At 48.1% G+C, this 17,441-nt stretch overlaps 1 protein-coding gene across 1 annotated transcript; it reads left to right on the top strand.

The window, feature by feature from the left end:
• The first annotated feature begins 266 nt into the window (after positions 1-266).
• fam171a1 (family with sequence similarity 171 member A1) lies at positions 267-16,369 on the top strand. The gene is made up of 9 exons (XM_079728812.1): positions 267-549; positions 5,539-5,766; positions 6,714-6,806; positions 8,245-8,403; positions 9,195-9,371; positions 12,243-12,359; positions 12,685-12,799; positions 13,500-13,617; positions 14,253-16,369. The coding sequence occupies exons 1-9, from the start codon at positions 447-449 to the stop codon at positions 15,804-15,806; spliced, it is 2,664 nt and encodes an 887-aa protein (XP_079584938.1). The 5' UTR covers positions 267-446; the 3' UTR covers positions 15,807-16,369.
• Positions 16,370-17,441: the final 1,072 nt, after the last annotated feature.

Genomic DNA, 17,441 nt, shown 5'->3' with positions numbered 1-17,441 from the left:
GGCTAATTAAATTATATCCGCGGCTTTAGCCCCGAATAAAACAGCCTAGTGACGCCACTGATTGCCGATGAGCGTACTAGGTCATATTGCTCAGAGGCTGCAGCGCTTCTTACACCAATACACACTATGTCCTGCAGGGGGCGGCAGAGCTCCATGCAGGACGTGGGTCTGACTAGGGCAGGAGCCGTGTAGCCGCCTGTTGGTGCTGCGCTGCCTGGCCATAGGTATGGGAACGGGGCTGTGTCTTCCCTGAACCTAAAACCAGCGGAGCAGCGAGAGGACTGGCGGTGGCGAAGCGGGCAGAGGGACATACATCAAAGCCAAACCGAAGCACCGCTGGCTCTGAAACATGGAGTATCTGCTGATGTAGACGCCGAGTTTAAGAATAGCCCTATTTGGTTGCTGTTACTTTTCATAATCCTTTCTATTGAAACACATCTGCAGTGATGCGGGCTGTGGAGGGGACCAGTGTGGTTGTGCTCTCCCTCCTGGGATACCTCATCTCCACGGTCGTCTCCAAAACACTACAGGAGGACAATGGCGCCGAAGGTAAAAGTCAATTAAAATGTTATGTTTTCCGAACCAGACCGCCTGAACATTTACCTTTTACATCCTCACCCAGCAGCCTGCTAACTTGCTGGCTAATGGTACTGCTAGCCCCTTAGCTTATGTTAGCGGGTTAGCCGAGGTAGGCGAGCATCCCCAACTTCATGTTGCGTATTTTGCCAAGCACCATTTAATCCATCCGTCCGAGTCAACCGTTTATAACAAAACGCACACCCGAGAGCATCCTTTGTCTCTTCTAGTGATGGTAGGGATTTATCCCTATACAGATTTTAACTGGCAACAAGTTATTAAACAATGCAGCAATGGTGACATTATTTTAGTCTGGAAGACGACAGTCTATGAATGTGTAGACGCTTTTATACTTAAACCATTCCATCAAGTGTTCCTCTTCATTGTGTTAATCTTTTATGGAGGCATGCCGCCACGGGGTCTTGGTCCCCATATAAACTCCCAATGAGTTCTAGACGCACAGGTCGATTAGATCAACATGAAATCACGTTATAAGAATGAAGATGCAGTATTGTATAAGTTATTTTTGTGTAGTTTTAACACAACCATTTACCACTGTTCTAGTTGCTTCACGTGTCCGTCCACGTGTCCATAATATCAGGCTCAGGTTAATGATTCAGGAGTACCTTAATGCATTAACGCCAGGTTAACACTGACCCCGTGCCTCAGCATGTCACTGAAGGGCTGTTATCGCTCTACGACTTCACCCCTTCTCCTCCAGGTATGCTGGTCAACTTCTTACACACATGGCCCTCCCTAACGACCTGCAATGCTTCGGCTCTTCTCTGGTGCATCGCCAGACTGTGCCACTGCTGTGTGTCGACTAATGAGAAAGCCAATAAAAATGATGATGAATAAAAAGAAAATCTTTTGATATTAATATTTCCGTGTCCCTCTCGGGGAGGTGAGACCGACCTTCCATTGTCCCCGGGTGGGGCTGTCCTGGTCCAGCAGAGAGCACAGCTGTGGTAATGCGAGTATAGATCTCACTCGCATTACCCCTGCCCATAATAGGGATAGCTTTGCAGCTTCACCATGGAAACCCTCGTAGCCAGGCATGGGGCTGTCATCAGCTAGCCATGTAAGATGAGTCCTGAGTGTTTACTGCCAGTGTTCACAGTTAGGATACATCACATTAGTAAGCCTTTGTGGTCGACTGCTTATATAATTTATATATAGTATTCAGGAATCAACAACATTGGTCTCATGATGGGGAAGGAGCTGAGAAGCCGATGTGTGTTCATACGGGGTAATGTGTTCTCTAATGCAAGACTTTGGGATGTGGGGTCTTGGGTTTCGTACTGGTGGAGATAATGACGTCGGCTAATAGCTCTGCCCCCTACTGAGTTAATGGAGCAACCCACTGGTCTATAATCCTTCCAGCCAGACAGGAGAAAGGAGGGCTGGATAATGATGCCACGTTTATACATGATTGTGTGTCTAGTTTGAAAACAGCCGATCGATTTGTTTTAAGGAAGAGGTTCAACCAATGAACCGACGATCATTGGCTTGTCGTTCTGGGCTATAGTTTGGTGTTGCATTGCGCCTTAGTTCGTATATGGCAGTAATAAGAGCAGGTCTGTGAGCTGCTTGCCTGAACACATTCAATGGAGGACTAGTATTACTTGTAATGTACTTGAATCTAGACCAGAGTGGAGTTTGATATGAATACACAAATATACCGTTACAGAAAAGCGACTCCTGTCTAACTTAACTTACCCCCAAAGCTGTATACTGTGACTAGACAAGGGGGCATACACAATGGCACTTGTGATGAAGCCACTAGCTGAGTGTTGATATGTCCCCGAGCAAGACACTTAACCCTAATTGCTCCTGACGAGCTGGCTGCCACCTTGCATGGTTGACTCTGCCGTCGGCGTCTCAATGTGTGTATAAACCGATGTAAGTCGCTTTGGATAAAAGCGTCTGCTAAATTCCCTTATTGTAATTGTAATTGGTATTGTTAAGTGTTAGAACTTGGAGTTCATAAGCCTGTATTTATTGACTTTGACTATGATTTTTATAATCTGTCAATCCAAAGAAAACCCTTACTATCATATAAGAAGAAATGCATAAGTGTTTTTTATTTTTCTTCTTTGGACCACATCCTTTTGAGAAGTGGCTATTTTTATAGCCTAATTAGATACTGTTAATGGCTTAAAATGAAAAATATGATCTATCTATTAATTTTCATAGAAGCCTATTCAGGTTGGAGTATGAACAGTGCAGTGCTGGACATTTTCTGACAATAATGTGGATGTTAATGTTATATTTATCAGAACCTTCTCATCCGCCTGTAGTAAAGGGCCTCTAGTCCGGGATGGACTGTGCTTGGAAGGCCAAAGGAGGGAAAGTGTCTTAACACAAGGAGACTGATCACAAAGCTTCCTTAAGGGGAAGTGTGCATCTGCTTCCTGCTCCATATATTGAAACCCCCTATTCACCTCATCAACCCATCTGTCATCTGTCATACCACTAACCTGTTATACCATTAGCCTGTCATACCACTAGTCTTCATCCATTTAGCTCACCTTCAGTATTTCATCAGTGAATAACCACCACATGGCCTAACATTGGCAGAACCAAGCATACAAACATTAAAAAAATGTCATTGTCTTGGTACAAGCATGCCATACATTACTAATGGAGGTAGACAAAACGTGGCACCCTGCTGGGTGGGCTGTCGTGGCCTCGGATGAATGATCTGAAAACCGATCACTGGTCAGACAACTGTCTATAATGACTATATTCTACACTCGCTCACACACACACATGCACACACAGAAGGGAGTCTTTGTGCTGGTTTAAAAATGATTTCATCGCTCTGTGATTTATTGGATGAGGATTGAGAGGGACCTATTGCATTTTGTGGTGTGTGTGTGTGTGTGTGTGTGTGTGTGTGTGTCGGGGCTCTCCCAAAGGAGTTCCTTAAAGTGAGCACAGCTGGTATCCCTGATGCATCACTGGGAATCGTAAAGGAAGTGAGGTTTTGCGTTTATAAACCCAGACTCCACCCCACTGGCCCCCTGCTCTAAACCTCACCTACCCCCTCTCCAACCCACTGCCCCCCCCTCTAAACCTTACCTACCCCCCCTTCACGACACTGCTTTGAAAACAATCTAAATTGGAGGCTCCATCGTTCTGTTATTATGATCCTTTGCTGCGGCAGTAGCATTGTATGTTATGGAGCAATTATGGCCAGAGCCCCATTCAGAAAAGCATTTCACACTGTGGCTTTCAGGGTAATAATGTGTTGAGTTCAAGATTGACACTTTATCCAGCCAAACCTCTGCCACATCCAAGGCACTCTCTATAACTATGGCTCTGCGCTCTAATCTTGTGTGGCGCTCTTGGGTGGAGCCTGCACTCATGATGAACTCCTCTACATGGTCCAAGACATAAGAGGGTGGCTGGGACTCTGAGCATGTTGCTGCTGGGGGGTTGAGCTCCATACAGACAGGGCAGGAGGACCCAAGAGGCGAGTGAGACGGAGTGGATCGATGAGACATTGTTTGGTGGCAGTGAGGTGGGGTGGTGAATGGCAAGCTGCGGGGAATGGAAAAGGCCACTCTACCAGTGACCAGTACATGACGGGTCAGTGTGGGTCAGAATTGCTGGGTACATGCTCAATGATAATCTGCCCGATTTCATGCCCGGTTTCCCCCAGATTTTTTTATGGTTCTAACGATTATTTAGCAAATTTACAATATCCTGTTTTAATATTGGATTTTACTTCCCAATACTTTGAAAACGCAAACATTAAACGTGTTCAATATTGAGTGTGGCGGAATCCTGAGGACATCCATGAACGCAGTGAGTGGATTGTCTCGTGGGAAAGCTAGAATCATGTGGCCAATAGGGAGCCATGCTGAGTGCTACTCTTGACAGAAGCCATGGTGGACAAGGTGAGAGGGTTACGGCTGTGCACTATAGAGTCCAACTAACGAGGCAACATGTACAGACCATCTTTAAGTTCCCACCATCTCCCATTGGGGCGGCATGTGGCTCAGGAGGTAGAGAGTGTCGACGTGTCCCTGAGCAAGACACCTCACCCTAACTGCTCCAGACGAGCTGGCTGTCGCCTTGCATTGCTGGGATGTCAGCCATGTTTCTTGGCACCAAAGACGTTTATGATGCTGCGAATGTGATTGGGGAGCGTTTGGTTTTGAGAATCAGGACTGGTCTTGGGGAGTTCATTGGGAGAGTGTGTGGTGTGCTGTGTCACCTCTATTGTTAGGTGTGTGTGCTCTCTCTTTTCTATATGGAAAAGTCACCTAGTATGTGTCAGTCGGGGTGGTCCAATCTTGTGATGGTGTGAATTCACCCTGCTTGAGTATGCTGTATTCTGCACACTTAGCATTTAGGCGGTGCTAGTTTAGAAGGCACTGCAGTCTGAGAGAGAGAGAGAGAGAGAGAGTTTGATCTTGATCTTGTATTAAGCAGAGGAGTAGATTACTTGAGATAAAAAAAGGTATTCAATATCCATGAAAGACCCTCATTCACCCGAATTGTCTGTTACACATGCATAACAGTAATATAAAACCCTTGCTGCTAATTTGTTGTTTGTTAAATCAAAAGAAAGTTCCAGTTGACTTGTTCAGACCTGCAAACTCCATCATACAAGGTGTTTTATTGCAGTTGTTTATCTAACAGTTTTTTCCAACGGCTTCTTTGAGAGAGGGAAGCAGTCCATTGTTTCAGAAGCAAGGGCTGCTGACCGCAGACTGGGGAGCAGTGAGAGGGCAATCCTTATTGTGATTGGTTGGACTATGGAATGGTCCTTTAAAGTGTTGCCGGGGTTTAAACTCACAGTAACAAAAGTAAATACATTGTTATCTCAATGTCGTCTCGCTCCTTCAGCAGTGCGCACACATTGTATCATCCAACTTCACAAAGACGATCCTCACAACAACAAACACACACTGGTCGATTCTTTAATTTGTTTTGTCTTTCTGTCCCCAGAGGTGACGCTGAAAGTTCACCTGAGCGATGCCAGCACCCGGCGGCCTCTGGGAGGGGCCACCATAGAGCTCTTTAGCAACCACACCTCTGTCGCCGTGGAAACATCGGCAGCCGAGGGCAATGCCTACCTGCGCTTCCCGTACCGCCTCGGGACATTGCTGGTCGTCACCGCAACCAAGCAGGGCTATGTGCCAAGGTCCACCCCTTGGACCCCCTCCAGACTCCCTGGTGAGTGTGTGTCGTGTTCTCTGTCCCTTCTCTTTAGTATGAGTATGTTCCATTGATGGCCAGCGCTGAACTTAATCTGCACATTCAGGTTGAAGGGTTTTTGAATTAAGGAAGTGCTTGCAGGTTGGTTTTTTCTGTCTTAGAGGCTGTATGTGAAGTCAAAAGGTGTGATATAGAGAGGTGGGTGTGTGAGGGGGGAGAGGGAGAGAAAATTAGTGAGTTGCACCAGGTGTGCAAGCTAATGATGAGTGGAGTGTGCCATTACTAATTTATTACAATGGATGCCAAAACCCAGCAAGGGGGACTAAGCCTCTTTTAACACACACACACACACACACACACACACACACACACACACACACACACACACACACACACACACACACACACATTGATCCAAAGGCTCCGCATAGGTTTTGTGTGTGTGCTGAGGCGAGGTGTGCCAGGGAGCTGGGGGTGTTATCATAAGCCAACGGAACGGCGGCCAATTGGATTAGCACGCTAGCAACTCTGAACAATAGAGGGATGGAAAGAAGGAAGGAAGAGGAGTGAAATGAAGTATGTCAGGTCGGACTCGTGTCCTGCACCGCGCTCTGGGACAAAGAAACTACTCCTAAAACCTTCAAGCACAAAATAAACATCAGGTTGGAACAAACAAGTCTACATGTACTTTAGAGTTCCCCTGCTCGGTGGACAATTTCTGGGGCAGAAGGTCAAAAGGTCATGAAGTGTTGTTTATGCTCCACCCTGTCCCATGACTCCCCTCATTGGCCTCACACACCAATGCAGGCTGAGGATTTACTAAATGATGTATAATACTGATTGAGACCTGTGTCTGTTGTTCTTGGTTGGGCCCAAGTGGTTTCCGAGTGCCAGGCTCTATTGGGTTGCTTGGTGTGGACTCCTGCATGGTCCTGTGCAGTGTGTGAATGTGTGCTGTGTTGCAGTCTTCTCCTCTCTCAGCCTGGAGCTCCTGCCCGAGAGAACCGCCACCCTGATGGTGTATGATGACGTCGTCCAGATCGTCTCTGGCTTTCAAGGTAAGTGTGTGTGTGTGTGTGTGTGTGTGTGTGTGTGTGTGTGCTCTAATTCCCCAAAAGTATGCATATGCCTGCTTGTCCTTGACCCAAGTGACCCCCCCACATTCAACAAAATGAAAAAATAAATAAAAGGGCCCGCCCTATTTTGAGTCTGAGCTCCTAAACGGAGACCTCCGTCTAGGGATCGTTTTTCCTGGCTGGCCTCGCTCAGCTCTTTTGTTTAGGAGCGTGTAATTAGATTGGATAAGCCCCCCCTCCCCAATTACTTTGAGTAAAAAGTGTTTCTTTTGTCCATGGGGTCTGTTGTTGTCTCTCTATGACTGATAGTGATGGCGGTCATTGGATGTAGCGGAGGGGAGTGTGAGTGCACTCCATGATTAGTGATCCACACCGGGCAGCGGTGCACAAACACAATGCATATGAACCGGGCCAGGGGGGCCGAGCGTAGAGCACACGCGCCCGGGCGTTTGTCTCCGTGTTTTAAACCAGGGGCGCCCTGGGGAGAGATAAAGCCAGCGACAGAGGGAGGAGACTGAACGGGGAGAACAGGGGCGGAGGAGGTGCAGAGTGTGGTCGGTGGGCAGGGTGGAGCCGTAGAGCGTGGGGGAGGGGCGGGACACTGTCTGACAGAAGGAGGAACAGACGAGGAGAGGAGGCCGGCCGGAGGGGGGGGGGGGGGGGGAGAGGTGGAGAAGGACAAGGACAGAGGAGTGGGGGGGGGAAAGAGAGTGAATGAGGGGTTATTTTTGTAGACCAGACTGGATGGCTCTTGGCAACATCAGTCTTCAATCAATGTTGTTTACACAGAGAGAACTTAAGTTAAAGAAGAGCATATGAGCTGAGGCACAAATCATTGATTATTTGCATTTCTATTTTCATTATATGATTGCATGAACACACACACACACACACACACACACACACACACACACACACACACACACACACACACACACACACACACACACACACACACACACACACACACACTAGCTGGCTTTGTGTGTCATTGCCCAAGAATGTGCTCTCGGGCTCCACTGGAACCGCCATGACATCACCATAGTGAGTCCAGCGTAAAGCAGACACAGTGCTATATGCTTTATGCTACACAAGGTGAGATGGCACAAGAAAATGGTGGGAGAAAAGTCATTCCTAAACCACAGTGAAAGGGGAATTCCTAGCTCAGGATATAATTAGCCTTGTATCATTGTCTTTAAGGGGATCGATCCTTAAACGCCTCCATTAAGCCAGCTCACAAGGCTTTCCTTTACAAAGGCATTAGGAAGAAAGATTGCCAGCTCCCCATATCTGATAAAACCTTTGTGTGTGTGTGTGTGTGTGTGTGTTCCCTGTGCTACTTTGAAAAAGTCTGTTGTATTATTTTGGCCTCACCCTGTCTGTCTGTCTGTCTGTCTGTCTGTCTGTGTGTGTGCTCCAGGCACCGGGCCGTGGGTGCAGTTCCAGCGCAGGGCCCTGACTCTGCCTCCCAACGTGTCCTATGCCAACCTCACCGCCCTGCTCACAGTGGCCAGCTCGCCCACACAGCTCCAGCACTTCCCCTATCTGCAGGGCCTCGGCCTGGGGACCAATGCCACAGGTGAGACCCCCCCACCCATACTACTGCTGAGCTTAAGGTGCAATCCTGTTTTCTGCAGCAGGCAGCGCTGAGTAAGGAATAAATAAAGCAGGAGAGAATGAGGCTGAGTATGACTGGGGAGGAGGGAGAGGGGGAGAGAGAGAGAGAGGATGACAGTGGATAATGCTGGAAGGGATGGGAGAGGGAGAGATCGAAAACCAAAAACCCGGAGAGGCCCCTCTATCTGACCTCCTGAAATACAATAACGTGTGTGTGCTCTCCCTGTTCCTCCATGAGTCTCCCGAGTCCTTCTTCAGGGCACAGTGTGACATGTATGAGTGTGCATGTTCAGGTCTGCACACTTCTGTGTGTGTGATAGCAGGCTCTTCCATCTCCTTCTGATTGAATAAGCCTTAAAAGCTCACCCCAACCCTCCCTTGACTTGTGCCCGCTCTCCTTGCGGGCAAGACCAGCCTCACCCCACCTCCTCCTTTGTGACAGCTCTTGTCTCCAACCCCCCACTCCCTCCCCCGTTTCCTTGTCCTGCCACTGCTGCTTTGTTTCCCTTCCTGTCCGTCCTTTCCTTGACAACTCTTTCTTCTGCACCATTTAATGCCCCCCGCACACCCACACACACCCCCACCCTGCCCGCCATCAGACGCTCTACCCCACCCCCCTTGAGCCTCAGTCCATCGATGTGTGTGTGTGTGTGTGTGTGTGTGTGTGTGTGTGTGTGTGTGTGTGTGTGTGTGTGTGTGTGTCTTGTTCTAACACCATTTATTCTGCTGCTGCTTTTCCTGTGGGTCGCACAGAGATTGAGAAGAAATTAGAGTTGACCCCTGTGGCGGCCATCTCTGTTCACCTATTGGCCAGCGACGGAGTGGAGCTGCAGGTCCATGAGCCAATCACCATCTCCGTGCCTCTGCCAGCTGACTGCGGCCTGAAGGAGAACGATCACATCCCAGCGTGGAGATTTGACCCCCATTTGGGTAAACGCACATACATTCACACACACATGATTGAGTACACACACACACTATCACACTCACAATGTCTTGCCTCAATTTCCTAAGCAGCGATATTTTGAGGGCTTCCTCATGACTAGCTGTGAAACTCACCGTTTGTGTGTTTCTTAGTCTCTGTGTCCATTGTATAACATTCATCACATGAAGGTCTGGGGTAGATAAGATGCCAAGACTTCCACAGACTTGTTGTTGTGAAATCAACCAGTAATACTGTCAGCCCACACAAACAGCTCACAGTCCATGCAGAGCTTGCAGCGCTGTAGCCGTTTGAAGAATATAATTATTAATACGCTTATTCAAATTCCCCCAAAAAACAAACTCGCAACAGCACATTAGGTTCCCGATTAATCTATCAGAAATGTGCACAGAGTTTAGTGTGGATGGTGTTAGGGCAGCTCAGGGTCGGAGCCTTGATGTGTAATCTCCTGGATAGCGCCTGGTCACACTAAAGAGACTCCATGGCACCGGGCCCATGCAGAGCATCAAACCCTGAGCCGGGGCCCTCCTCCGCGGTCTCGCGGCCCTGAGGGTCAGCCTTCCGGCACAGACACATGGCTCCTCCGGCTCTCCCACTGCCCGGCAGTGATTTGCTGATGGACAGAAGCCAAATGCGATGCGGCCTTTCTCCTTGGCTTTGTCAATTGAGGGTAATTTGGGATCGATGTTGGAAATCAATAATGGAACCGTTGGCCTGCTTGGCCATTAGAAATACTTGTGTTTACTATATTAAATAATCTGGGATTGGTTTTGGGTTTGACAAAAGGTTCATTACCTCCAATTTGGAAGAATAACTATAACTCTACATATATAAATGTTGTTTTCAAGAGGAAAGGGAGTTTTTTATTTTTATTGGTCTTTTAAGTCATTGCATGAAGTCTACCAATTGAATACTTATAGACAGTTTTCTTTTAAATCTGAATGTTGTATATACTTCAGTGCATTATATGATTTATTAATATTATATAACAGGCCAATCAGAAACATATAATCTCAAGTTTCTGATGGCCTTTCGGGATTTCAACCCTAAGTCTAAGCACAAACACTAGTAACCCAGTGAAAGAGGCTTTAATAGACCACGGCCGCACATATATACCATGGCAGCCCACACAGAGCCTGAGGCTGGATTTCCACAACAGACACAATCGCTAGCCCCTTCACTCGAATAGGCCTTTGTTTCCTAGCAACCAGCCAAATAAATAACGCAGCAAAATGGCCAGCTTCCAAGTGGATTTTCTCCAGTAAGGAAGTCACTGTGTGGTATGTCTGAGTTTTTTTGCATGCCAATGTGCGCATGATCTGAGTAAAAATTGGAACAACTGCTTACAGTGCTTCAGACACAAAGTATAAAACAGTCTTCTGAACAAGACACTCGATTCAACCAGTTTCTTAGTGGATGCAGGAAAACCTCCAATGTTTATTGTGGAAACCTGTTCTACTTGTGCAACTGTCAGTCATATTGGCATCGTTGAATGTTTTGTATGACAAGGAAGGATGAGGTCACACTTGAACATATCAAGTTCTCTTCCCCATGCTGTGTCTGCAAGGGGATTTAGTTTAGAAAACATGCGGCCCAGAGAGCAGGGGAGAGCACAGATGTCCACAACTCCCCTAGCTTAGATTGTTTTCCGTAAATAACAAGGCAGAAGTTGGATGATATGGACTTTTGGTTACATGTATGAGCTTTTGGGCTGGCAAACAGCTGCTGCCAAGTTCTCCTGGGTTGAGTGGCAGCATGTTTAAATCTCTCACACACACACACGCACACGCACACACCACCACACCACACAACACCAGACACATACACCACACCACACACACACACACACACACACACACATGTCCCCATTCCACATAGGTAGACTAGCACCGTATTTAGTTCTTGGTGTGTGTGTGTGTGTGTGTGTGTGTGTGAAGGTGTATGTTTGTGTGTCTGATGACCAAGAGGGATAGAGTATTGGAGGAGGGTGCTGAGTCACTCAGTTGTCCCTTCTCTACCACACTCCTGTCTTGTCCAGTATTGTTGCTTTATCCTGTTTCCATCGCTATTCTTTCCCCCCCATCGTTTCCTCCTGATAATATTTTTTCCCTCTTCTTTATTCCTCAGACTTTTCTCTTTCCTTCCCTTTTCCCTTTCCTTTCTCTGATGCAGATGCATAAACACACAGCTCTTTGCTTGACGTTGCTATAAATAACAGAGGCACTTGGCTCTCACGTTCTCAGAGCGCTAGACGAGGGTCACAGACCTGACGGTGTGTTTTGTTTCCTTCTAATCTTTTAGTGTTAAACAATCAATCAATCCCGCAGGTTATTTTGTGACGCAGACCCCGGTGCTGTTATTAACGTGGCTTTCAACACGCGATCCAACGATCGACTCTTTGTGAATACTGCCCTCCTGTGGTGAAATGTGGAACTGCAAAAACATTTGGCCTGAGTATTTGAACGCTTCCAAGATGTTACTACTCGGATATTATGAGCTCCCCAAGAATTTTAGGGGTGGAGTCTAGTTGTTGGTGCCTAAATATCTTGAAATGAACAACTGCAGTGTAGTTGAGCACGGTGATGTCAGATCTATTCTTGGTTGATAAGAGCCAGCTGCCCATTGCAAGGTTGCTATTCAAACAAGCCTTTTAAGAACTGACTGAGAATGTGTCTGACGGAAACATGCTGCCAGATTCTCAAAGTGTACCTTCATGCCTGCGTGTTCTGGTCTTTGGTTGGTCATGCATCTCTTTAAACTTGTTTTTACTCAAATGTGGTTCTTGGCCTCACTTGAAAGTTCCTTTGATTAAAACGTCTGCTAAATGACTAAGTGTATGTTTGTGTGCGTGTGCACAGGGGCCTGGTTAAAGAGCAGTCTGGGCTACGTGCAGAGGGAGGGTCAGCAGCTCAGCATGACCTACATCGCTCCTCAGCTGGGATACTGGGTGGCGGCTATGTCCCCCCTGCACTCCGGTGAGCAGCTCCTCCCACACTGTCCCAGTTACGCTATTGATCCTCACTCTCCAAACACTCAACCTGAATCATGGTTTTAATCACGATTGTATTTTAAGTGTTCAAGAGAAAATATACACACTTCTACACGATATAAGGAGTGGCGAATCTTGTAATTTAAGCCAAGGCATGTCAGCTAATTTTCCAACATTTTGTTTTTCATAAGTACTTGGAACTTGGAAGCAATAAATACAGTAAGAGGGTGACCTTGTGCATTTGACACCAGCAGTTCAGTGTCTCCATCGGCTCACCTCTGATTCACTCTGGTGTCTCTCCTCTCCCCCAGGCCTGCTGGTCGCAAAAGACATCAGTACATACCACACTGTGTTCCTGCTGGCCATCCTGGGCGGGATGGCCCTCATCCTGCTCTGCCTGCTCTGCCTGCTGCTCTATTACTGCAGGTGTGTGGGTGTGGGTGTGGGTGGGTGGGTGTGTGTGATCATCTCATAAAATGGTAAATGTGATGTGTAGGTCGTAAATTCACAAACTGGAGAGAATCATTTCTGCACTTATAGTTCAGCATTGTCATTTGGTCATTGCCAATTTGTCCTACGATCGGGCTCTGGTGTGTAGGAGTTTACCCAGAAGCTTATCACATCTGCATTTTTACATCATTCCCAAAGGGAAGAGCAGAATGATGATGTCATGTGTGGACAGACAAAACCATACATTTTAAAACCATGGTACACTGAAGGCTAGTGCTGAATGCAGCTTCACACAGTGAAATCATTTGGCCTCAGTGCCACGTTTATGTGCAGCATGGAAACAAAACATATCGTGGTCTGGACTTTTTTTGTTTATTCAAAGTTGCTAGCCTGCTGACAAATATTAAAATAGTTAAATATAAACAATATTTCTCTAAAGCGATGGATTTAATTGGATACAAGTTATATTTATTTTAAGTTTCTACAAAAATACAGTATATGTATATGAACACCTATACCTCCCTTGAATTATCACCAACTCGGACCCAATTCCTAATCCATTTTCATATTATCCTGCAATAGAACGTATTCAACGTATTCAATGTGTTCTGATAAAGGCAAAACAAGAGCCAACATGTTAGTTGTGACACAAACCTTTATCTCTGCCGGTGGTTAGGCGGCGGTGTGTGAAGCCACGAGGGTCCCAACGGAAGCTGACCTTCTCCTCTGCTCTGGACAGAAGCAAGAGGGACCAGGCCACCTCCATGTCCCACCTCAACCACATCAGCAGCGAGGTGAGCGCCACTGATGCAACTCTATGACTCCAGGGAGGGTAGCAGTCCCGACACTTATCCATCAGTTCATCAGTCAGCAGACGTCTCTTTCCTCACAAACCAACTATTCGCGCTTCTCCTCCTAATACCAAAAAGACCTGCCTACTAAAAATAACAGGCTGCCAAGGTTATATACTCTGTGCATTTCTGCGCATGCTCTTAAACCAACTTTTTAGTTTTATGATCATTTGAAGCTCCCCCATACGATCAAAGCAGTGTTTCTTCGTTGAACTTACATGGGTCTTGCTCCAACACCAGCGCCGCGCTGCAGCCGCGCTATAACTTCCAGCACTCCTCAAAGCTTTGGTAGGCCTTGCAGCACCACTCATTACCACTCGTTATATCAAACAGAAGACAGAAACAGAATATATGTATCTACATATATATCTTTATATCTCTATCTCTCATCTATATGAAAGTATAGACACTCCCTTGTTTCTTCAAAAAGTACCGTACCAAACCGAAAACCATGACCCCAAAACCTTGATATAAACCAAACTGAATATTTTCTGAATCTCTCCCCCCCCCTAGCCCGTACTAGACTATCCGGCTCGCATTTGAATGAATACCAATATTCTTCATAATGTATTTTGTAGGTGGAGCTGGTGTCTACGGCGACTGAACCCGATATGACCACGCCCATGCTGAAGCCCTCGTCCTACGAGCAGCAGAACAACCACCAGCAGCACGATTCCGTCTCCCGGGGTAAACACAGCCGCTCCTCCCTGGCCGACAACAGTCGACACGGCTCGTCGCTCGGCAACCTGACGCCGCGAAGCCACGACTACCGGCAGTCTGTGGACTCCTTCCCCCTGAAGGCGGTCGTCTGCACCCCGGCAGACAGGGGCTACCGCCAGTCGTACACCTCCGTCTCCTCCTCGGTCCACCACGCCTCGGACGGCCTGTCAGCCCATCAGGTGAAGGCGCTGGCCAGCCAGATGGGTAGCAGCAGAGAGGGGGCCTGCCTGTCACCTTCCTCCCCTCCCCTCACCCCCAGCAGGGCCGATGTGGTGGAGGGCCGCCCCCCCGACTACCTCTTGTCCCGCTCGGTGGACCACCTGGAGCGGCCCGTCGCACCCCTGCTCCCGCGGCCGGGCCAGCTGCTTTGCTGCGGCTCCCTGGACCTCCTGAGTGGCGGGGACGGGTACCCACGGGTGCGACCCACCTTGGTGATCCCGGCCCACTACATGCGGCTCCCAGGGGAGCACCCGCTGTGCGGCCAGGCCCTGCTGCTGCAGACGGATCAGCAGAGCGACCTGGAGGACCTCCAAGCCGAGCTCAACGCCTCCCACTCCCAGCAGCCCCCGGGGCAGGCCAACGGGGGCTGTGGGCCCGGGCCCGCCGGGCGGGGCGAGCGGGAGGAGCTGGGCCTGTCAGAGTCCCTCTCCATCCCCACGGGGCTGGGGGAGGCGGGGGGACTGGTGGAGATCAACAGCGAGGACACGCTCCTGGCTGAGAAGACTCTGATGGCGCTGCGGGGAGGGAAGCCCCTGCCACACCCACGCGCCTGGTTCGTCTCCCTGGACGGCGACTCCAACGCCCACATCCGGCACTCCTACATCGACCTCCAGCGGGCCGGCTGCCAGGGCAACATGCCAGGGACGGGTCCGAGGCACGGAGACAGAGGTGTACGAGGTGGGGGAGGGGGATGTGTTGGTGGTGGCAGACGGCGCAACGCCAACTACACCAGCCTGGACTCTGGGGTGGATCTGAACGAGCCCAGACTGGGCCGCAAGGGCCGGGAGGAGGAGAAGGAGGACATCGGGGAGAGCAATAAAGACACGTCGAAGAGCCCGCCCCCAGCCATGGCCACCTACACCCAGCTGGTGTACGTGGACGACATGGAGGGGGGAGGGAGCGAGGGGGAGTCGCCCCAGTGCAGCCCTCAGGACAGCACAGTGGGAGACCTGAGGTCGGACGTGGCCAAGGGCCATGCAGATACCTTAGAGGAGGTCATAGCCCGGTCCGAGTCCCCATCTCCCACCTCCTCCTCCTCAGTGTCCCCTCCACCTCCCTCGCCCCTCCAAGAAGGAGAGACCCTCAGGAGTCCGAAGGACCTGTTGGCAGCCTCTCCCGAAGACGACGGAGACAAGAAGAGCCCCTGGCAGAAGAGAGAAGAGCGCCCCCTGCTGTCCTTCAACCTGAAATGACCAACACCAAACTGCTTGGCCAATGAGAAAGAGCGGCCTCTATCCAAAAAGCCTCCTTCACATGAAGGATTGAGTGCGTTTAGTTATGAATCCCCTGCCCTCCCGTTTTACATAAGCACTGAGGAAACATAAGGCACTCTGAACTCTCTCCAATGGGACGATTTCCAACGATGTTAACTTCCTGGTCACTGTTGTTTAAAAAGGACCACCGTAGAAGTTTACTCCCCCCCCCCCCCCCCCCCCCCCGTTCTCAATGGCCCCATGTCACAGAGTTATCGCCATGCCACAGAGACACATGGCCCCACCCATCATCAGGCACAGCCTACCAAGAAATACTCTTTTTATTTTATGCACAACAGAATTTATGCCTTCTTTGTTGCTAGTCTTGCAGGGCTGATGACTAAACCATGAAGAAAAATGAACAGAGGTTAGTTTGTGTGTGTGTGTGTGTGTGTGTGTGTGTGTGTGTGTGTGTGTGCAGGAACTTTTCTATTGAGCCATATCGCCCTCAATTCCTAAATGCTGTCTGAGGGAGAACACTATGATGATGGAGGGCAAGCTGTCAGGACCATCGACTCATGTTTCATCCATACAAAGCATTGCAACAAAATACTTTAGCCAAGTTAATTAAGCCAATCTGAGAGAGGTCCCCTGTACGTTTTTACAGGAAAAGGGTTTGTCGCCCCGGCGTTTGTTTGTTAGTTGTGAATGTTGGATTTCTGCAGTGAGATTAAGGACGCGTACAATCATCACTTTAGGCTCACCAAAGCTGAATCACTGCGACATGTTGTGATGCACACTGCTATGCTAAGTATGACCAACCACTATGGCTAGGCTCTAAATACGTTTTATATTCTTATTTTTTTGTATTATTATTGTTGTTGAACCACTGACTCTGGCATATTATGCTCTGAAGGCTATGCATCACTTTTATACAGTTGCTTGAGATGCCTCTTTTTGTAATTATTATTACTCTTTTATTTTGAATGGCCAACATGAAGTATTTTTTACATGAAGATAGGCTTTTTGGGGTTTTATCCATATATGTTACACATTCTTTTGACTTGCCTTATAGTCAGAATTACAATCATTACAAACGATCCCAAAAAAAACTGCTTTTGCTTGAGCTTGCTGCCTCTGCTTTTTTTTTCTCCCTTGTCTTCCAAGTGCCTTTTAAACAAGTTGACTCTCCGCATCTGTTTAGCGTTATACTGTTATTTATTTCTCACCTTCTTTTGCCTTCAGCTTTTCTCTGCTACCTCACCCCACCCCATCGACAAGTCCCCCCGCCCCTCCTTTCACACCCCTTTCTATGATGAATGAAATCATGCACCTAACCACTATTTCACACAAACTACACTCCAACTCTGAAAGGCCTTTCTGCTAAACCAAGGCCTCTGAGAAATTGTACATGTATAGCTTATGCAATTCCAATGTAGCATGGAATCAAGCAAAGATGCAATGTGACAATAATAAATTGCCTGTGTTTTTTTTTTTCAGTTGTGTCAATGATAACTTGAATATTTGTGGGACTAAATGATGTGATGTATATTTTCATTTATGCATTGCTCCAGACTAAGAGTTTTCTTTGATTCTAAATCACTACGATGGCAAAGAATCCAGGTTTGTGTAGTC

Source organism: Pollachius pollachius, assembly GCF_949987615.1.
Source record: "Pollachius pollachius genome assembly, chromosome: 1".
Classification (NCBI taxonomy): domain Eukaryota; kingdom Metazoa; phylum Chordata; class Actinopteri; order Gadiformes; family Gadidae; genus Pollachius; species Pollachius pollachius.
This window is presented reverse-complemented; position numbering and strand designations above follow the sequence as displayed.